Below are 20705 nucleotides of genomic sequence, written 5' to 3'. Positions count from 1 at the left end.
AAATGGAAGGAGTTGAGGGTGGACCGGGCAATTCGAATTTCAGAACAGGTCAAAATTCCAAAACTGTGGACATTTTGGGAGAACTGAGATTGTAGACATTTTTTTTTTTTTTTAAATGACGATTTAGGAAAATAGTTTCCAGAATGTGGTCGTTCTGGGCAATCAATGAGATTGTGGCAAAATCGGAGATTAAAAATATGTATCTGAGCTGGGGAACCTGAATATTGTGAATTTCAGAGGTTGGAAATTTGGGATTTTGCAATCTCGTCTTTTGAAAGTCATTCGGGTCTTGTCAGTTTGTGCCCTCTTTCCCCATGCTCCCTGGGAAGAGGGGTGACGGAGGAATGGGAAGGCCACTGGTTCTGTGCCACAGCACGCAAGGTTTAGAATTCTACAGACTATAGCTCTATATGTAGTGAGGACCCAGATTTAGAGAAACTGACCAATATTTATCTCCGCATCTGTGTGTGTGTCCAACTCTCTAGGCCAATAAACCAACAAGACAAACAAACTGTCCTCCTCAGTAGTACGCCAAGTGCACTTGTTTTCGTGGCTGGTGGGTCGGCCGGACAGGGACACGCTTGCCCTGTCCCACAGGGATCCTGGGAGCTGCAGCTGTATTATCCCTCTTGGGGCCACAGCTTCCAGCAACCGAGGAGGCGTGAGGGCCTGGTGACCCTACATGCTTCACCATAATGGCCGCAGCCACCAGGCTCAAGCTGACTTTGGTCTGACCTCCAGGCAGAAACATGAACTCAGTCCAGTTCACACAGCCTGCTGGGCACAAGATCCTAGTGGCCCATGCGCCTTAAACCAGGTGCAACCCTGTCTCCAAATTGAAAGGAAACCGACGCACAAAACAAGTGACAGCCATGGGATACGGCAAGCTTTCTTTTTCCACTCCTAGCCCCCCACTACCTTCAACTCCTCATCCCCCACCTCCCCTCCCCTTTGTCTAATGGGACAGGCAAGTAAAATGAGGGAAGTCGTGGGTCAGGTGGGTGGGGGCTTTGAAGAATTCTGGTACAAATAACCTTGACCGGACCAGGCAGCCACTAACCCTCAGGTTGCTGCCAACAGGGGAGTCAGGCCTGGTGTTACCATACTTTTAATTTCCCTCCCCCAAGCGAAGCCGGAAATCCAAATTTCTCTGTGCACTATCCAAACTTTTAAAGTAGCAAACTCACACTGAAACCTGTGAGGTCAACAACGCAGGTCAAACAAAACACACCAGTTGACAACCTCTGATGTCTGCTGTATCGTGCGCTTGCTCCCATCTTGTCACATGACTCTCAGACTAAGGGAGTAGGTCCTGTCATTCGCCTCATTTTACAGATGTGGAAACTTAGGCCCAGAGCAGTTCAATAGCTTAGCTTATCCAAAGTTTGAGCACCAAAGCTGAAACCTGAAGGAAGGATTTTAAAGGGCTCTTTCCCCCCCCCCTTATTACAAATGCATCCTTTTAGACATAACCTTTTTTTTTTATCCTAAAGATAATACTTATTACAAAAAAATAAATTACAGAAAGGTGAAAACAAAGATCACTAGTCTCAACATGCAAACATAAGCACTATTATTTGGTGCATTTCCTTCCAGGAGAAAACAACAACAACAACAACAACAAAAAACCCTATTCACTCAACAGACGTTAAGCACCTACAATCCTATAGGTCAGGACCTGTGCTAGGAGCTGGGGATATTACAGTAAACAAGGCACAGTTCCTGCCCTCAAAAGGCTTACAGTCTAGTTCTTGTTCTTTGTTCCATTATACTGGGAAGCTAGTGTTGCTAACCAAAGGAACTTCTACAAGAAACCAAAGACTAAATAAACTGATGGCGCATGTCTAGCGGGGCCCAAGGCTTCAGTCGCCCCGTCCCACTTCGGCTCGCTCCCTATAAAGGCAATGACCTGGGAGGGCCGGATTCCTAGTGGAGTCGAGAGGCAGAAAGGGATAGGACTCGAGAGTACCGCCGGACTCTCAGTGCAGCCCGCAGAGGACCTGGGTCTTGGCCCTCTGTCCTCAAGGAAAGGGGTCGGCAGGGGGCAAGTGGTACGTGGCATCCAGGAAGATGACGAGGGTCCCAACGCTCGTGAAGATGATGAAGGTCCAGAGGAAAAGGCGATCCACTACCATGGCCACAAATTGCCAGTCTTCCTTCAGCTGGGGGTAGGCAGAGTAAACTGTTCCTGAGCTGCAGACCCCCAGGGAAGGTCTGCCCGCTACCCTTACCCTGTCCTACGAGCTCTGAGACAGGGGCGGGCCGTGGGACAGAGGAAAGCGAAACTGCGGGCGATGGATGGAGTGAAGAGCCAGTCGGAAAACAGGGGGCGGAACCAAAGGAGGCAAGCTTCCAATCAGAAACCAAACCGAGTGCTAGGGGCGGAGCCTGGACTGGCGGGTGGAGCCAAGGCCACCCAGGCCCTGCCCTGCTCCACCCTCATTGGACTTACCGCGTCGTGGTCCTCCTGTTCCTGCAGCTGTCGAGCGATGTAGCTGATCGAGGAAACGACCTCCCGCAGCTCGGGAGGCAGGCCCACAGCCCGGTTTGGGCCATCGATAGATCGCCGCAGGTCCGGGGCAGACAGTTCAGGCTGGAACCTGGAAGAGGCGGGACAGTTTGGCCACGCTCTAGGCTCCATCCCAATTCCCTCCTCCAACATTCTTGTCAGTTTTCGAAACGTGAGAGGGCCCTCTAGGCTCTCCCCGTCAGCGACGACCTCTCCAGTCTTCCGCAATTCCTCCCATCCCTCTACGCTTTAGTTTCCGCCTTTCCGCAAAGTAGGCGGCAGAAGGGGTACTACACTTCCCATGATGCTCAAGGGCATCTTCCGGGACCTTAAGCCGCCTGCCTCTGCACAGCCTTCTGGGAACGGTAGTTCACGCTCTCCCTTCCTTGTAGGCGACGGAGAGTAGGTACTACCTGTTGGGTTTGGGGAAGAGAAAATCGTTCGGTGGCTTCCGGATGAAATATTCATCTGTTCCTCGACCCCAGCCACTTGCTGGAGAGTCCCTGAGGGCTACAGGAGGTGGCTCCGGCATCAGGTCTCTCTCAGGTTTGGGCCTCTTCAGACCCAGGTACGGAGGGAGTTTGTGGATGAAGATCTGCTGAGTAGAAAGGCATATTGGTCGTGGGGGGCTGGGGGGGGGGCGCTCTCATGCTTTCAGACGGGAAGGGAAGTAGCTCACCGTCCCCAACCACCTGCCCATCCCTGCGCATGCGTGCGTGCGTCCCCCAGCTGCACAGCGAGGAAGTGCAACCACACGGCCTTAACTTAAGTGGGTTGGAGGCATCCTGTCCCGAAAACAAAGTTCCGAGGGCTTCCACCCTGATAGGACCTGACCCCGAGGATGTTTCCCTGCGACCCAGGGATGGGCAGTATTGATGAAGCCAATATGGGATCTAGGACATGATAATGTCAGGAGGGTAAAATTGACTGTGCAACCTTTCAACACCCAACTGGCCTTGGCACTTCAACACTCTACCAGGGGTTGTAGTTATCGTTCAGGTCTGTGAAGTTGGTAGGAGAGAGGAGTGGCACCTGCACAAAAAGACGAACGCTAGGACTGAGAGTTAACACTGGTTGGAGAAGGACATCTTACCTGACGGACCCAAATGGGCATTTGGTGGGTGTGGGGTGAGCGATGGTGCAGGTTGAGGACTACGACGCTAAGGATGACTGAGAAAGTGACGAGCACCATGGTGAACATGAGGTACTTGATAATGATGGGGACAGACAGGGAGGTCTCAGGAACTTTGTCTGCCAGCAGCAGCAGGAACACAGTCAGGGTCAGCAGGGCAAAGATCGAGAGCCCCATCTTCTCTCCTTGCGGGGCAGAGAGGAAGGTGGAAGGATTAGGCTTTGCCAGAAGGCGATTTCCATGGCATAATCAGTGACCATGTCTCCAGCCCACTCAAGGACAGGCTTTTGGAAGGGCCAACTGCAGGCAGATGAGTCCTACAACGATAACCTCCAGCTCGGACTTACTCTCCTAAACTCCAGATTTATAGCCACCTGCCGATTTAACTTCTCCACCTGGATGTCCAAGAGACATCTCAAAATTAACCTGTCCAAAACCTAATCCCTTGATCACCAACCCCTCCCACAGCCTTTCCCACTTCAGAAGTGACAAATCCCATCTTTTCTGTGGCTCTCAGTCCTGCTCAACTCTCCTCCCTCTCTCTTAACCCATACCCAATCCACAGCAAACCCTACTGGTTTTCCTTTCAAAATATATCCATACAAAGTACCATTACCTCAGGTCTGAGTTATTATAAAGGCCTCCTCAGGGCGCCTGGGTGGCTCAGTTGGTTAAGCGTGCGACTTCTGCTCAGGTCATGATCTTACGGTTGGTGAGTTCGAGCCCCACCTGGGGCTCTTTGCTGTCAGCGCAGAGCCCGCTTCAGATCCTCTGTACCCACCCCCAGATCTCTGCTCCTCCCCCACTCACACGCACTGTTTCTCTCTCCTCAAAAATAAACATTAAAAAATAAATAAATTTAAAAAAAAATAGAAGGCTTCCTCTTTGCTTCATTGTCTTTACCCCTGCTGACTGTTCTCAACAGAGCAGCCAGACTGATCCTGTTAAAATGGAAATCGGATACATCCCTTTCCTTCTCAGAACCTTCCAGTGGCTTCTCATCTTCTTCGGCATAAAAGCCAACGTGTTTAGTATGGTTGACAAGGCCTTCTGCTAATTCTCTGACTTTATCTCCTACTGTTTTCCTTCTCGCTTACTTCATTCAGCCATTCTGGCTACTTCTCGAATACGCAGGGCTCACTCCCACTCCAGAGTCCGCAGTCACCGCTAACTCCACCTGGTACATTCTTCCCCCCAGATGTCTGCCAGGGAACATTCTCTCAACCCCTTCACTCTTTGTTCAAATACTGATCCAATGTTTCCTTTTTAGTGAGGCACTGGCTGACCATTCTATTCCTTAAGATTTTATTTTATTTATTTATTTTTTAGACAGAGAGATAGAGATAGCATGAGCAGGGAAGAGACAGAGAGAGAGAGAGAGAGAGAGAAGGAGAGGGAGAGGGAAAATCGTAAGCAGGCTCCATGCTCAGCACCAAGAGCCCGCCATGGGGCTTGATCCCATGACCCTGGGATCATGACCTGAGCTGAAATCAAGATGTGGTCCCTCATCTGACTGAGCCACCAAGGCGCCCCTTAAGATTTTAAGTAATCTCTACAACCCCTATGGGGTTTGAACTCACAACCCTGAGATCAAGAGTCACGTGCTATACCGACAGAGCCAGCCAGGTACCCCTGACCATTCTAGTTTAAATTACAACCCCTACCCCCATTCTCATCCTCCCTAACTGTTTTTCCTACTTTATTTTCCTCTTTAGGACTTGTCCTCTCCCAGTATACAACCTAATAGATTTATTTATTTTATTCACTGATGTATCCCTAGTGCCTAGCACGTTATAGATGCTCGACAAATATCATTGCACGAATGAATAGACCAACCCTTGTAGCTTTTTTAAGGAACTAAATAGCAATTTGAAGGATCTAAAAATGAAACAAAGTATATAAGGATGTGCCAGGTGGCTGATTATTCTCGGGGCATACAACAGGCACCTCAAACTTCAAGGAAGGTATGGAAATAAATAACTTTTATGGTCTGCTCTACTTTAGTCCTATACTATTGGGTTCCAAGATTTGCCCTGCTCAGGGAGGAAGTAGAAGTTACATTTGGAAGTGTGTTCTAGAGCTGGATCATTCTCCTTCTCTAGACCGAGAACTCAATGCCAGAGAGAAGGAAAGAGTGCTTTAAATACCAGAGTTGAGGATTTCTGTCTGTGAATCAGGCTGGCACCAACTCTCTCTGACTGCCTAATGTCGGGCAAATGCCTTAAACTCTCTCAGCCTCTTTGTCTTCTTCTGTAAAATGGGAAGACAGTTCAGTACTTATCTCACGGAGTTGTAAAGATTAGAATTGAATTAATATATGCAACATGTTCATTATACTACTTCTAGCAAGGCTCAAAAATAGTAAAAATAATACTAATGCTTACACAGAACTTACTTGGTGCTGGGCACGGTTCTATTAACTCAATTCATCCTCAGAATAATCCTATCAGGTCGAGACAACAATTGTCCCCATTTCCAGATCAGGAAATTGAGACACAGAGAGAGGAAAGAATTTGCCCAAGGTTACTCTGCTGCCTCCTAGAGAAATGTCACTATTGTTTCGAAGGGGGATAGGAGGCCAAGGGACTAGTAGGTGTCTGGAAAAGAAGGGAGTGAGCTGGGGAGGATACCAGGAATGGGAGAAGGATAAAGGAGAATTGTCTAATCCCAGGAGCTTGTTGGTCCCAAGAAGGAGATCCTAGGATTCTGAAAGGGAAGAGGCAGAAGTTACTGGATGGAGAGAAGTGGGGAGGTTGGCAGGGCCCTTCCCTCCCTTACCTGCATCTGGAGGCAGGTAGAAGACGAAGATGGCCAGGAGAGTGATGAGGATGCACGGGGCAATGACATTGACCAGGTAGAAGAGAGGCTTCCGACGAATAATGAGGTAGAAGGTGACTTCTTCCTGCTGTCCTTCCCCGCCTCCCCTCAGATCCGCCGGAGGCTGGATTAGCCGAGAAGGCTTGTGGATAATTTCCCATTGGCCATTCTCTGGGAGGAAGGAGAGGGGAAGAGAGAAGAACGGGACACAGATGTAGGACCTGACCTTACTGGTGCCAGATACGCTTGATCTGCCACATCCTAACCCTCAGGTGGCTGATGTGATAAGGGCTAGCTGTGGACATCAGGCTGGGCAGCCCATCTCTGATAAACGTGAACAAGTCTCAGTTTTTCATATCTGTGAAACTTGTCTTGCTGACCCCACAGGGCTGTCCCCGGGCATTGCTGATGGGGAGGGGGGTGGAGAGGGGGCGGTATTTATCAGCCTGTTAGAAACCGGAAAGCATAAAGCCCATGGACGTGGGAGCCATGCCCGCTCACCAATGAAGGTCCCTTCATGAATGTACACTTCCTGCCGTTTCTGCTTGTCAGGACCCAGCGCGGTCTGCAGGCTGACCTCTGAGCTGTCATAGCTGTAAGAACTGAACACCATGGTGCAGTTCTGCCAGTCGAAGGGGAAGTAGGTGACCTGGATGGAGGGGGGGGGGGGAGTGATGTGGGGTGGGGGGGTGTCACCAGGGCTGCCAGAGAACTGTTGCGGGGGGGTGCTGGGGGAGTTGGAAGGTCACAGACGAATTGGAAGGTTACTAGGGGAGGCCTTGGCCAACGGAAGCGGGATCACTGAGAAAGACTGGAAGTCAGGGACAGTGACGGGAGGAGAAGAAACAACGGAAAATCGGGCCACCTGGGTGGCTCAGTCGGTTAGGTGTCTGACTTCAGCTCAGGTCACGATCACGTGGTTTGTGGGTTCCAGCCCTGCGGCAGGCTCTGTGCTGACAGCTCAGAGCCTGGAGCCTGCTTAGATTCTGTGTCTCCCTCTCTCTCTGCCCCTCCCCCGCTCACGCTCTGTCTCTGTCTCTCTCTGAAGAATAAATAAACATTAAAAAAAAAAACCCACACACGACAACGGAAAATCAGGAGGGCGGGAGAGATGTGAGGTTGAGGGCATATGGGAGGAGGGAGGGGCGTCAGCCTCTGGGGAGAAGCAAGGTTTCTGTGAGCCCTGAGCTTCCCAGGGGGAGCCCGGCCACCTCGATGCTGCAGCTGCTGCGGTAGAGGCCTGGAGGCTGCCAGCGCACGGAGCCGTCGGAGGACACAACCACGTTCAAGTCCAGAGCAACGCCAAAATTTCCATCGTTGCTGCGGGTGAAGGGTCTTCTCAGCCGCCGGGATCAGGACCCCGCCCACCGGAGACCCCGCCCTCCGGAGACCCCGCCCACCTCCCGGTCTTTAGGAAGACCCTACTTGTTTAGGAGCACCACGTCCGGTAACCACACGGATGCAGCCGCGATGCGCAGTGAATCGATGCCCTCGTGCTCCGCGGGGTCCCAGCTCAGCCTGTAGTCAGTCCACCCCTGTGGAAGCAGAGGCCGAGGGGCTGTCCGGGGCTGGAGGCTGGGAGGGGACTGGGGATGGCCGAAGGAAGCCCGGGAAGGGAGTGCCAGGGAGGGAAGCCGGCAGGCAGGTACTAGGGTTCTGGAAATCGGGGTTCTGATCCCGGCTGCACCTTCACTGGCTGGGACCCCGTCGGCTAATTTCCCCCTCCCCCACTGAGCAGGTGGCACTAGCTAGCCACTAAAACAGTGTTTTTCAAACTACAGCTGGCGACCCTTCAGCGAGTCTGGAATCAAATAAGCGGCCCCTGGGGGCTTAGTTAGACGTCAATCTTTGGCTCAGGTCATGATCTCACAGTTCGTGAGTTCCAGCCCCGCGTCAGGCTCTGGGCTGACCGCTCAGAGCCCGGAGACTGCTTCCGCCTCTGTGTCTCTCTCTGTCTCTCTGCCCCTCCCCTGCTTGTGCACACACACTCTCAAAAATAAATAAAAAACTTGGTGTACCCAAAGTGTGAAAAAAAATTAAAATATGGAACGCAACTCTCATAGTAAATATACGTATTGTTTCCTGAAGCTTCCCTTTGGGTCATGTGCTCCGAGGTCGTGATTCTTAGAAATAATACTCTTACTGAGCGGGACGTTGGAGGAAATTGTAAAGGCAGCGGGACGCCCTTTCCCATCCCACGGGGTCTCCGTACCAGGTCTAAGTACACCTTTGTGCTCATCTCTTCATCCTTCTCGTTCTAGAAGGGAAAAATTTCAAGGGTAGAGGTGACGTGAATAGAGAGCAATGAAGGGGCTCGGAGGGTCAAGCTCCCTCTGGAAACCCCTCTTTTTCCGGAGTCCCACTCTCTCGGGTCCAAGCCCCGCCTCCAAGATGCTGCCCTGGTTTGAGCCCCGCCTCTATCTCAGAAACTTCCGGCCGTCTACCCGGCCAGCCAATTCATCTACCAGTCCGCCCACCCCCGGCCCCGCCCACAGCCTACAGTTCACCCAACCCTGCATCTCCGGCCGCTGTGGTCTCTTGACCCGGTCCCGCACCAAGCTCCGCCCCAGCCTGCGACCCCGCCTCAAGACCCGCCCCCCAGCGCGTCGTGGAGTCCCGGCTTCACTTCAGGACCCGCCCGCAGTCCGGCTCGCCGCCCTAGCCCGCCCCACCCCTGGCCCGTCCGGCGGCCACGCCTACAGCTTGTCCATTGGTCCGATTTCGACCCAATCTCGGCTCACGGCCTATCTCCCGGCCTGGCCACGCCCCCAGACGGCCCCGCCACGCCCCAGGCCACGCCCCCAGCCGTTCAGCGAGTCGGACCTCAAACCCCGGCGTGCGCCCTCACCAGGCTGATGAGCTGCGCCAGGCTGAGGCCAATGCTGACCCCGACACGGTCTCCCACCTCCCGCGCCGGCCGCACCGAGCTATCGTAGCCCGAGAAAAGCTTCTCGAGGAGCCGGCCCTCCGCCTCCGAGCCATGGGCGCCTGGAAGAGGAGGGCACTGAGTGAAGCCACCGTGCCCTGCCACGACCCCTGGTCCTGTCACTGCTCCTCTGAGGCCCGCACTTACCCGGGGCGAGCGGCGCCCCCAGCGCCCCCAGCAGCAGCAGCAGCAGCGCCCCTGAGGTCATAGCCCGGCCGCGTAGCTCAGTGACTTCGCTCCGTTCGCCAGCGCAGGGGAAGTGACGAGGCGCCCAGAAATGTGCACCTGTCGTTGGGGGACAGCCGCCAGCCCACCCGCCCCGCCCCTGGGACTTGGTCCCGCCCCAAGCAACTGCCAATGCCCGCCACCCACAGATGACAGACAACGTGTAAATCGTTGTACAAATCGTCTTTAATTGAGAAAGCATGGAGTGGAGACCCTGTCCCCTGGGAGCAGAGCCAGGAGACGGGTGGAGCCTGAGCGGGTTCTGTGTGGGTGAGGGGAATATGCGCCCCTCTTGCAACAAGCCAGAAATAGAGCCTGAGGAAAAGTGACCAGCCTCTGAGCCCCAGCCCCTCCCTTTAGGGCCCTCTCCTCTACCCTGCCCAGGTCCGAGGCTACTCAGAGTGTCCCTCCTAGTCACTGGTGGCTTCCTGGTCTTTTCCAGGCCTGCCCCAAGCTCTCCACGCTTTTTTGGGAAAATCTAGTCAGGCCCTTTTTGGGTACCTAAAACTTAGCTGAGGTTATAAGCTGTAAGTTAAGCAAGTTCTAGTCAGTTAGAAGCTCTGGGGGTATATGAGGTCTAGAGCCCGGAGAGGCCCTCACCCTCCTTGGCCTGATTTGTAGGGGAGTGGGGTGGAACTTATTGCTGAACTGGGGTCTCTGCACTGGGGGATCAAGGTTGTGTCCCTCCTCTTATCCTTTTTATTCTAGACTCATTACCCTAAAGACCTCAGCTTTAAAGGGGACCTGGGAGGAATTCCTGCTGAGGTAGCTAAGTGTTCATGTCCCCCCCCCCCCCACCAACCCAAGCACAGCCGAAACATGCCACGGTTGTGGCCCCCTGCCCATCCCAACCTCCCTACTATGAGCCAAGGATTCCTGCCCAAACTCCTCTGCCCTTCCTCAGACTCTGTTTCCCCGGCGGGACCCCAGCTGAGTTGCAGGAGCTAGAAACTGCACATATAAATAAGGTTAGCATTCTATAGGAAGAATCAGATTTTTAGAAAACCTAGGAAAAACAAGAAGTGTTTCTCGATTCACCGAGAAACGCATTACTAGAGAAGGTAGGAGGGTGGGTCTAGAGCTTCCTCTATATGAGCATTAATAGGGCTATTCAGGCCTCGTTTCCATCCTGGAGGAAAGGGCTGAGTCCTGGTCTACGTCCTAGAGCCGAGATTCAGGAGCAAGTATGGCTCCATATGTGTCTAGAACACCATGCTCTAGCAGTGGGTGTCTTTGGGATAAGAAAGTTAAAACTGTGGTGTTCTGGGACTGGTCCTAGTTCAGGCCAAGGCCAGCAGCTGGACAGGGCTCATACCCAGCCCCTCTCTACCTGGAAACCAGGGGGTCCATCTGGGTCAAGGACAGAAGCCTGATGGATCCAGAACAGAGCCTGGCAGCATGCCAGCATTCCAGCCCAGAGCCTGAGTGCAAAAAGGGCCCTGGCTAGGGTGCCTGATGTTCCAGAACCTGTCCAGAACAAGGCAGAAGGTGGAGGAGGGAAAAAAGGGAACTGATCCTGAGCTCCAGTAGACCTATAAATCTATGGTTCAGTGGCAATGAAAAGGGCATAGGGCTCCAGGAACTGGCTGAGCCCCGGGGTGGGGAATATTTATGTCCTGGTTCTGTCATTTGGGGAACCCGGGCGCCTTCTTGGGAAAAGGCTTTGCGGGGCTGTGAGTGTGGAAGGAAAGAAGGGATCAGCCAGGACCACTGTCAGCCTCCCCCTCTCTGAACTCCCAGGCCCGAGGAGCAGGGAGGCCTGGGGAGTCACAACCAGCCCCTTGGCTCCCTCAGGATCGAGCACCTGGTGGGACCTGGCTGCTCAGGGCATGAGTGTGGCGGCATGGGTGGGGGCGGGGCCGGGAGCAGGGCTGGGAGACAGGCGGTGGCTGTGGCTGGCTCCGTGCAAGTGCCAGGAGCCTCCAGTCCACGGACTACATTTCAGGGGGCAGGGGGACTGGAAGGGGAGGTCTCAGGGACACTGTGGAGAGAAGGCTCCCGGTACATGGCCACTGTGAAGGGGAGAGAGAGGAGCAGGAAGGGAGAATTAGGCACGGAGAGACGTGGGAAGAATCAGCTTTGAAAGGGCTCCCATCCCCTACACCCTTCCTCTGGGAATCCCAACCCACAGGAGAAGGGCTCCCCAAAGTCCCGGGGGCCAGAGGCCGGAGCCTTCCTGGTTTGACCCCTCATAACAGGTGTCCTCTTCAACACTCGTAGTACCTTAGCTGTGTGTCACTCAATGTTCACATCGAGGCCAGCACCCTCCCCCCGACGTCCTTTCCTTGAGTCCATCCATACTCACCTTCCAGGAGCTTGGGCACAAAGTGGGCCGCTGCCTTGGTCTTCTTGACTCGATTTCCCTTCATGACTCGGCCCTCCTTGTCCAGGCCCAGGTACCAGGCCCGGCCAGAGCGGCGCTGGCGATAGAGAGCAGAGGCGTACAGGACGTAGTAATTCTCGAAGACGCATTCCTTAAAGCGACACTCAGCTGTGAAATGCGGCTGACAAGACAAAGAGCCAGAAAGGCACACAGAGACAGAGACGAAAAGACTTATCACTGGACAGAAGGGAGCCCTGAGAAGAACCAGCCAGGGGGCGCCTGGGTGGCTCGGTCGGTTGAGCGTCCCGCTTCGGCTCAGGTCATGATCCCACAGCTTGTGATTTCGAGCCCCGCGTCGGGCTCTGTGCAGACAGCTCGGAGCCTGGAGCCTGCTTTGGATTCTGCGTCTCCCTCTCTCTCTCTCTCTCTCTCTCTGCCCCCTCCCCTGCTCTCTCTCTCTAAAATAAATAAACTTAAAAAAAAAAAAAAGAACCAGTCAGGATACAACCCCTGCGTTTTGGGCTGGAGGGCCAACTTCTTACTCCGTATAGAAACTAGGAGAAAGGGGGAATGAGGGAGCATCTGGTCAGCACTCCCCACCCCCCCCCCCAGGAGGTGGGGGTGGGGCCTGGAATAAGAAGATACCTGCTCTCTACTCTCCTTCCAGCCTCTCTTGCCAGCCCCTCTCCGGGCTGAGTCTGGCGAAGTTCAGTAAACATGAAATCTGGAGGGAGTAGGATGTGCAGGAGTTCCAAAAGGCTGGAAGAGTTGGCCAAAGAGCCTGGTGGTTCTTGGGGGGCTACGCAGGCAGCAGGGATGGGAGGGACCCTAGCGGAGGTGCTCTGCGGTGGGCAATAACAGCACATCAGCAAGAGCTGGAGGGAGAGGGAGTCCTAGCGGTAGTTAAGGCTGTAGCTGGGGAGCCCTGGCAGGGGCGGCGATCCCCTGGCCACTCGGCCTCAGTGTCTCACCGAGCTGTAGAGCAGCCCCTCGGCGTTCATGGCCATGTAGTGACCCAGCTTGGCACTCTGGATGGTGACCACACGGAGCCCCACGGGGATCAGGTTGAAGTGGGCTGGGGGTGGAGAGAGGGGGCATCAGTGTCCCGAGCCTCAGACCCCCATCCTGGCTCCCCTGCTTCCCTTGGTGGGGGGGGGGGGTGTCAAAGAGCCAGACGGAGAATGACAGCACTTGAAGCAGGCGCAGGATGGCCACCTCCTAGCCCCGCTCTCCCCTCCCCTCCCGCCCAGCAGCTGGCTTCCTCTCTCACTGAAAGAGCTGGTGTCCTCTGGGGTGCCCTGGATGGTCCCGTCAGGATTCGCCTGGAGGTAGAAACCCTGGCGGCAGAACAATTTGGTGACGATGCCTTTGAGCTGAGGCTCTGGAGAGAGAGACATTCATCTTTGAAAATGACATCTCTGTTCCCAGAAACGTTCCTACACTTGGCGGGATCAGAGGAGAGAACCAGGGGAGAATGGAGGGGAGGACGCAGGTCCCAGGGCCCCAGCCCTCAGCCCCTCTAAGCACGCTCTCAGCCACCTCTCTTTGACTCGGGAGGAAGCTGGGGGGTGGGGCCCTTCTGCTTCCTCTAACCCCCAGCTTTCTGTTTAATTTATTGAAATTTATTTAAATGGCTTAATTCCTACCCTACAGCTCAACCACCAGTGGGGGAGGGGAGAAGAGTTGGAAAAGGAAGGGGAGATCCATCCAAAGGCAGAGGGAGCCAGGCCGGACCGCTGAAGGGGCAGTGTGCTTGCGGCCGTGGGGGGCGGCCAGGTGACCACGGGGTAGGGGCGCCCCCTCGGGAGCGGGGGTGGGGCTGGGGCTGACGCTGACTCAGCACCTGCTGCTGCGGCTGCCGCTCGCTTGGCGCGGGCCTTGCCTTGGCCCAGTGCCGGCCTGTCTGACACTGACCCATCTGTCTGTCTGTCTGTCTGTCTGTCTGTCAGTCTGCTGGCTCGCGGGGGCCCAGCCCTCCCCGAGGCTCAGCCTCTCCCTTTCAGCCAGGTAACCCGCCTGAGGTGGGGGACGTGCGGTAGCAAAGCGAGGAAACCGGAGAAGGGGGCCGGGGCGCTGGCGAGGCAGGCTGAGTCACGTGGGGGCCGGGTCCCACTCAGAGGGTGGGCTGCGGACCGTACCAAGCGGAGGGCCGGCGGCGGGGGGAGGAGGGCACGAGGGGGCCGCCCCTGGGGGAGCTGGGAGCCGGCGGGAGCGGGGCCAGAGGGCCTCCTGCCAGCCGAGCCTGGACGGGGACCACGCGCTAACCCTCACAACTCTCCTTCCCCCGTCGCTTGCGCTCGGCCGACTTCCCTGTACCCCCTTGTAGGTGGTACGACTCCCCAGTCTCCCAGCGGGTCCCCAGCCCTGTACTGGGTCGGAGCTGCTCGCGCCGGAGGGTCCCGCGATCCTGTGGGAGCCCCCTTCGGAGTCGCGTAGGGGGTAATGGGGGGGGGGTGGCCGGCTCCCCTCTCGAAGCGCAGGTCACAGAGGCGGGCGCACAGAGGGGCGGGCTGGCGAGGTGGCTGCAAGGACACCCGGGGGAGAGCTGGGGAGATTGGCGCCGCGCCAGGCAGGCTCGGCCAGCGGGAACCGAGCCAAGGCGTGGAGGGGCGGGAGAACCGGGGCGGGGGCGGGGCCGCCAGAGCTGCAGAAACCCTCGGGGTGACCCAGGCGTCCGGAACCCCCAGGCCCCTGCGCTCCGGATTGAAAGAATCGCGAGAGCCGGCACGTAGGCGGCGGACGGTGGGGGTGGGGACTCCTGTGTTGGGGGGGGAGGAGTGGGGGGCCGAGCCGGAGCCGCGAGGCTTCGGAGCGCCAGACCTAGCCCCTCAAGCCTTCCCCTTGCCCTCGACAGCAAGGAGACTCGGGGGTATGGGCAAAAGAGAAGGGAAACTGAGGCACGATCTGGCAGGAGCCGTGTCGTCCTGGCCCACCCCACCTCTCACTTTCGGGGAGCCCCCCTCAGTCGGGCCCCATCCTTCGGCGTCCCTGGCCTCAACCTCCCAGACCCGGAGACCCCGCTCCAGCCACTCACCAGGGCCGCGGTCCGGCCGCGAGGGCCGCCCCCCGCACAGTCGCACCTTGGACAGAAGGATGACGAGCTGCTTCTGGCAAAGGGACTTGGTGCCGCGGGGACACACGCGCCGCTGCGCCGACACCGGCCGGCTGCCCCCGGGCTCGCGGACCTCCCGCTTCTGCCGGATCAGGCTACTGGCCAGCGCCGCCATGGCGCCCCGGGAGGAGACACCCCCAAACCGGCAGGCGCCCCCAGCGCGCTCACCGGGGCATGCTCTTGACGCTGGGGTCCCAACTCACCGCCCCACCCACTGGAGCTGAGGATAAGCCCCAGGGCCCCCGCCCCCCGCCGCCCCTCGGCCGCCAGCTCCCACCCTTGGGCCCCGTGCTAGCCCCACTGGACCCAGCAGCCTATGTATCTCTGTTGACCCCACCCTTGACTTTTGCCCCCTACTGAAAACTACCCCCTTTCCCTGTTCTCCGGTGTCCCTGTCCCCTCTTCCCTTATCCCAAAGTCAAGACCCTCAAAATTTCCAAGATGTGGTTGCAATACCCCCAAGCACCTTTCCACCCTATTTTGGGGACCCGCACTCCTGCCAAACCCACCCTTGTGATCTAAAGGGTGTGGGTCCTTAGCTTTGACTCATCCCTACTGGGGCACTGCCAATGTCAGGGAGGAACCCAACCTTGGTGTCTTTGCCACCTTCTAAGTGGGTCCCCCACTTTTTTCCCCTGAAGTCCCCCAAAACTATGTCTGGGGAAGCCCAGGCTGTCCCCCGCTCAGCGATTAGGGGTTCCCCGACCCTGTCTCTGGGCAATACCTTTTTTTCACATGGTTCCCAGCTGCTGAACCCCCTTCCTCACCTTGTTACCCCCCCACTCCTTTTGAAGTCACCTCCAAATCCACCCTTCCTAGTGGGTTCACCAGGTAGGTGGTTGTCTGGAGGGCCTCTGTCACCTCGCGATAAGGAGCATCCGTTGTTTCCCGCCCCCTTCCCCCCCCCCCGGGTTGCCCCTTAATTTCCTCGGGGACAGCTGGTGCTTGTTTAGATCCCACGCCCTCCAATCCAACCAGCCCCCCGAGAGGCGTGCACCCACGTTATCACCAGTCCCCGAATGTGAACAGGCTCCCTACAAGTCAGGGCGCGTCAGAGCTTTCTGCGACAGGGCTTCCCCGGGACAGCCTATAGCACCCTCTTCCTTCCCCGACGCCCCTCAACCTGTCCTGTCTTGTTGATCCGGCGACGGGTGGCTCTGGCTCCGGTTCCAGGCTCCTCCCTCCCTGTCCCTCGCGAGCCGAGCCTCCCTCCACGCCGGGCTAGGCGCCCCGGACCCCCAGGAAGGAGGGAGGGTGTCTCCGCAGAGCGCCCTGGTCCGGCGAAGTCAGAGCCCCGGGCCTGGCGGCTGGACCCAGCAGAGCGGCGGCGGCGGCGGCGGCGGCAGCGGCAGTGGGGAGCTGAGGCAGCGGCGGCGACAGCGGCTCCCCCTCCTCCGAGAGCCGGCCCGGGGGCGGGGCAGGGGGCGGAGACGCCGGGAAGGAGGAGGGGGGGCGGTGAAGCCGGGCGGGAGGAACCCCGGGGTTCCTCGGAGGCAGGGAGTGGGGACGGTCTCAGAGGCAGGCGGAGCCGAGGCCAGGCCGCACGTCTTGGGGTTCAGAGGAGGAGGGGCAAGGAGGCGACTCCACTGAGCGGATCCCTGGATGGGAGGAGAGGTTGGGCTTAAGATGGATGGAATGGCGGACGCTGGGAGGATGGAGAAGGGGACCCTACTGCCCCGGATGGGAGGGCAGAACTGAAGGGGGAAAGTGGGGGAGAGTAGGTAGAGGTGGTGGTGAGGTCTAGCCTGGGGCCGAATCCGGCCTTCTTGATCTCCGATTTTGTGCGAGCCAGATTGGTCAGTCCCTGGTCTCCGTGCCTTCTCTCTGCGTTTTGTCAGCAATATGCCCCCCTCCCCCTTCCCTACTGACTCCTAAGAGAAAAGACCATAAGAATTGGGGAAGATGGTTGCCTGAGGAAGCACCGGGCGGGGAGGGGTGCTGGCCACAGATCCGAGGAGCAGAGGGGCCAGAAGTGGGACGACCACAGGTCAGGGCCTGGGGACGGGGCAGGAGGGTGGGGAACGACCCGCGAGGAAGCCTTCCAGACTGATCTTCGGGCCCAGGACGCTCAGCCTGCCTTCCAGGCGAGGGGCCGGCGGCCCCCCCACCACACCCCGCCGGCCAACAGAAGCACTTTCCACGCGGGTAGGAGCAGCGTCTTTAATGGGCCCCGCCTCCCACGCCAGCTAAGCCGCCCCCCTTGCGCGCAGCCTTGGCCTCCTCCACCGCGGCGCGCAGGGCCCGGGCAGGGTCCCCGCGGAGCCCGGCCAACGCCCCGAGCAGCCCAGCGGCGCCGTCCCCCGCACGGAGCTTTCGGCCGCTCAGGAAATAGTGGGGCAGCGTCCCGGCCTCGAGCACACGGCCCAGCTCATCCAGCAGCCCGAGGCAGCAGGCGCCCGCGTTCTCCGGCCGCGCGAGATAGAGCGCGGGCAGCCGCTCGCACGCCCAGTAGAGCAACGTCCGCAGGAGGTAGGGCGCCGCGGCCCGGGTCCCGGCCACCAGCGGGCGCAGCAGCGCCTGGGCCGCCGCGTGCGCTTGCAGCAGCGGAGCGGGTATGCGCGCCTTGAGCGCCAGCTCCTGGCGGGCGAAGCAGAGCTGCCAGCCGGAGGCGCCTGGCTGCTCGCTGTGGCCGCCGGGCACCAGGTAGAAGGATGACGACTCGGAGGCCAGCGGGCCGGCCCACGAGTGGCTCCGAGCGCCCTCGGGCCAGCCGGCCACCGACACCACGGGAATCAGGTCGAAGAGCAGGAGGTGGCGCGGGGGCTCCGGCGTGGCCAGGAGGACGGTGGTGAACCCCGCGTGGCGGGCTGCGTGGACCAAGCGCGGGGCACCCGGGACCGGGAACAGGGACTCGGCGACCGCGGCCAGCGAAGCAAAGAACCACGCGGCCACCTGGGCGGGGCAAAGCGTGGGCCATGCCTCCCACCCCTCCGTCTGCTGCAGGCCTGGGCTAACGACGGCTGCTTTCGTGACGTCACCATTCAGGTTTTCCAGCGGGGTGGGAAAGCCAAGATCCATGATGCCTTGCCCAGGCGGCTCTTGCCCCGAAACGTTAGGAGGTGCTTTTTCCAAAGCCACGTTTGGATCAGCCTCAGTGACAGAACCGTGCGGCCGGTCCACGGAGCTTTGCCGGCTCTTGGGACTTCCTTCACTTTCCGTTCGGTGGGTGGAATCACGTCCTCCTGGGGCTGGAGGTCCTAGGCAATCCTGCCATGCCTCCCGGACCGAGGTTCCGCGTATGCGCTCTGGGAGGCACAGCCACGCGTAAGAGGAGTCCACGTCCAGTCGCAGCTCCTGCCCGGTGCCGTCTAGCGAAAACACGGGCACTAGGAGTGTAAAGCCGGCGTCGTAATGAGGTCCCCGGACGTAGGGACCTAAGGGTGCAGGTCCCAGATCCAGGGAGCCCTCGCGAACCCCGCCACGAAGCAGCAAGAGCTCCGCTTGGGGCGGAAAGCGGGGGTCCCGGCGGTGAATAAGACCTACAAGAAAAGACAGGATCGGGAGGGCACGACCCAAAGCCGGGACGGGACGGGGCGGGGCGGGACTGGACGGGGAGGGACTGAGAACCGCGAGCACCCGAAGGCAGGGAGAGTTACTTACCCAGCAAAGAGAAGACAAAGTCCTTGGCCCGGAGGAGGTCTGGCCCCGGCTTGGGCGCGTCACTCCAGCTTTCCTGCACACCCAGCTCCTGGATCAGCTGGGTTAGTTCCTGCAGCTGCGCCCCAGAGCAAAAGTCGATGTCCGTGAGCGGCCGGGCGGGGGCTGGGGGCGGCGGGCCCCACCAGGGCGCACTCCCCCAGACCGCGGAAGCCATGCAGCTCAATCGTTTGGGGCTAGGGGAAAACACGGACGGGAGGAAGCTTAGACGGGCCGTTCCTTTGCTGCCGAAAAGTCGCCCGCGTTCTTCTCGCTTCCCCAGGCCGAGCGAGCGAGCGAGCGAGCGAGCCCAAGCACAGTTCGTCAACGGGTCTGCAGATGGAGGGCTCTAAATTTAGTCTTGAAAACGAACCAGTAAATACCTCCTCCGGCGTTGCCCTTTTCTCACACGCTGGTCCCCGCCCCCAAGGAGCGGCTCACCTGACTCAGCAGGTAAAAAGTAGCCGTTAGGCCCCTCCTGCGGGATGAAATAGCTAGTCTCCGCCGCCGCCCCTTGTCTACCTCCACTCACCTATTTGGGAAGGGAAGAGGCTTGTGGCCTGCGGCTTCCCTCTCAGGGGCAGCTGCAAGGGCTGGGAAGGGAACGGATGGAAAGGTTCAACAGGTGTCTTCTTCCTGTAGCTCCCAGGGCCACGCCCCCCATTGCGACCACGCCCCCTTCTGGCCGCCGGCCTGGTGGTTCCGGGCGGGCCTCGCCTCCAGCCAGAGCTCAGTCACTCTTCCCTCCGCTGAGATCTCGCGCTGTCCTGGGGGTTGTAGTTTGTTTTCCGAGCTACCAGGGCGTTGGGGCCACGCCCCCACATCCTTTCCTGTTCCGCTGAAGTAGTGCCTGATGGAAGTTGTAGTTTCTATGGAGAGCAACTGTTCGTGACTTTCGAGCCCAGGTCAGCCAGGCACAAAAACATCCCGTGGGGTTGGGACAGAGGATGGATCTGAACAGCAGATAATAGTGGGGGACACACCCCAGAGCCCGGGGAGAAATAGGGGTCTCCGCATCCCTTGTGTGAGTGGAGGAGTCCTAATCGCTTAGACCTAGGAGGGTTCGTCCATGCGATTCTAACTGCATTTTACTTTATTTTTTAAGTTTATTTTGAGAGAGAGAGAGAATCCCAAGCATTGTCGGTGAAGACCCCTCAATATGGGACCGGAACTCACAAACCTCGAGATCGTGACCTGAGTGGATTGGCGTGCTTAGCCGACTGAGCCACCCAGGTGCCCCCCCATAACTGCATTTTAGAGAAGACACTGCAGCCTACGAAGGTTGCCCATGATAGAGCTGAGCCAGAGGGGTGTCGGAAAGCGGCTCGCAGCTGGGTGGGGAGGCATCTCTTTGGAGTCAGGGGTAAGCAAGAACACACAGGAGGTGACCCAGGAATACACATCTGGCTCAGGGAAGGGACCTGCATATTAATGATGCCCACCTCAGACACGAGTGAGGGCAGGGGGAAAAAAAAAAAAAAACCACTTTGACATCTGCCAGCTCGTGTATGTACACGGAAGAGTTATCAGGACCAAAAAATCAAGTCCAGAGGAAAATCCCAGCTGGGCTGGGGCAGGGCAAGGGGAAATTATCAAGAGAAGAAATGGCTTTCAGTTACCACGGCTATCAGAGGCACAGCTTAAGTCGGGGATGAGACTAGGAGCCAGAACGAGAAGACAGAGCCACAGGAAACCAGGGAGAGGCTCACAGCTCAGACCGACCCATGGCTGGACCAGGTGCCCTCCCCTCTCCTCCCACCCTGGGGACTGGGTCTGAAGTGAGATAAGCCTGAGTCAATGGCAAGAGAATGAAGCAGAGACACCGAGAAAAATTATAGTGGCCTGTGGAGGGGACCTCTCAGAATCCAGAGCTCAATTTGGGGAGCCCAGAAATCAGGGGTTCCTAGTCATTGACAAAGAGAACCCTTCTCCCTCGGCCACCTCGAGCCCCAAAACACAGCCCAGAACTGGGGAGGCAGGTTCCCATATATCTGGCTGTGACCCAAGAGACCTGATTGAGAAAAC

General features: G+C 57.8%; 3 protein-coding genes across 5 annotated transcripts; all 3 read right to left on the bottom strand.

The window, feature by feature from the left end:
- Positions 1 to 1404: 1404 nt before the first annotated feature.
- On the bottom strand, positions 1405 to 9608 carry CHRNB1 (cholinergic receptor nicotinic beta 1 subunit). Its single transcript, XM_042965707.1, has 11 exons — positions 9532 to 9608; positions 9307 to 9446; positions 8671 to 8715; positions 7884 to 7993; positions 7670 to 7778; positions 6960 to 7107; positions 6420 to 6629; positions 3603 to 3826; positions 2923 to 3104; positions 2453 to 2600; positions 1405 to 2162 (listed from the first exon to the last, which is right to left on the bottom strand). Exons 1-11 carry the CDS (start codon positions 9590 to 9592, stop codon positions 2022 to 2024), a joined length of 1518 nt encoding a protein of 505 aa, XP_042821641.1. The 5' UTR covers positions 9593 to 9608; the 3' UTR covers positions 1405 to 2021.
- Positions 9609 to 9784: 176 nt separating this feature from the next.
- Positions 9785 to 15159, bottom strand: FGF11 (fibroblast growth factor 11). Its single transcript, XM_042967522.1, has 5 exons — positions 14967 to 15159; positions 13203 to 13313; positions 12904 to 13007; positions 11915 to 12113; positions 9785 to 11621 (listed from the first exon to the last, which is right to left on the bottom strand). The coding sequence occupies exons 1-5, from the start codon at positions 15157 to 15159 to the stop codon at positions 11551 to 11553; spliced, it is 678 nt and encodes a 225-aa protein (XP_042823456.1). The 3' UTR covers positions 9785 to 11550.
- Positions 15160 to 17203: 2044 nt separating this feature from the next.
- TMEM102 (transmembrane protein 102) lies at positions 17204 to 19599 on the bottom strand. Of its 3 annotated transcripts, none has more exons than XM_042966261.1 (3): positions 19213 to 19599; positions 18645 to 19121; positions 17204 to 18523 (listed from the first exon to the last, which is right to left on the bottom strand). In XM_042966261.1, the coding sequence occupies exons 2-3, from the start codon at positions 18856 to 18858 to the stop codon at positions 17205 to 17207; spliced, it is 1533 nt and encodes a 510-aa protein (XP_042822195.1). In that variant the 5' UTR covers positions 18859 to 19121; positions 19213 to 19599; the 3' UTR covers position 17204. The 3 variants fall into 3 exon arrangements, with proteins under 3 accessions (XP_042822195.1, XP_042822196.1, XP_007091722.2); XM_042966262.1 differs by having other exon boundaries at positions 18645 to 19013; XM_007091660.3 differs by having other exon boundaries at positions 18645 to 18877.
- Between the last annotated feature and the right edge of the window lie 1106 nt (positions 19600 to 20705).

The sequence above is a fragment of the Panthera tigris genome, chromosome E1, assembly GCF_018350195.1.
Source record: "Panthera tigris isolate Pti1 chromosome E1, P.tigris_Pti1_mat1.1, whole genome shotgun sequence".
Taxonomy (NCBI): Eukaryota; Metazoa; Chordata; class Mammalia; order Carnivora; family Felidae; genus Panthera; species Panthera tigris.
Note: the sequence above shows the minus strand (reverse complement) of the source record. Positions and strands in the feature narration are given on the sequence as shown.

Coding starts and splice junctions, on each gene's coding strand:
- FGF11 (XM_042967522.1), bottom strand. CDS start 15,159: ATGGCGGCGCTGGCCAGTAGCCTGATCCGGCAGAAGCGGGAGGTCCGC. Junction 13,314..14,966: donor GCGGCCGGACCGCGGCCCTG/GTGAGTGGCTGG, acceptor CTCTCTCTCCAG/AGCCTCAGCTCAAAGGCATC. Junction 12,114..12,903: donor AGGGGCTGCTCTACAGCTCG/GTGAGACACTGA, acceptor TTGTCTTGTCAG/CCGCATTTCACAGCTGAGTG.
- TMEM102 (XM_042966261.1), bottom strand. CDS start 18,858: ATGGCTTCCGCGGTCTGGGGGAGTGCGCCCTGGTGGGGCCCGCCGCCC. Junction 18,524..18,644: donor CTTTGTCTTCTCTTTGCTGG/GTAAGTAACTCT, acceptor CTTTTCTTGTAG/GTCTTATTCACCGCCGGGAC.
- CHRNB1 (XM_042965707.1), bottom strand. CDS start 9,592: ATGACCTCAGGGGCGCTGCTGCTGCTGCTGCTGGGGGCGCTGGGGGCG. Junction 8,716..9,306: donor TGGCGCAGCTCATCAGCCTG/GTGAGGGCGCAC, acceptor TTTCCCTTCTAG/AACGAGAAGGATGAAGAGAT. Junction 7,994..8,670: donor CAAAGGTGTACTTAGACCTG/GTACGGAGACCC, acceptor CTGCTTCCACAG/GGGTGGACTGACTACAGGCT.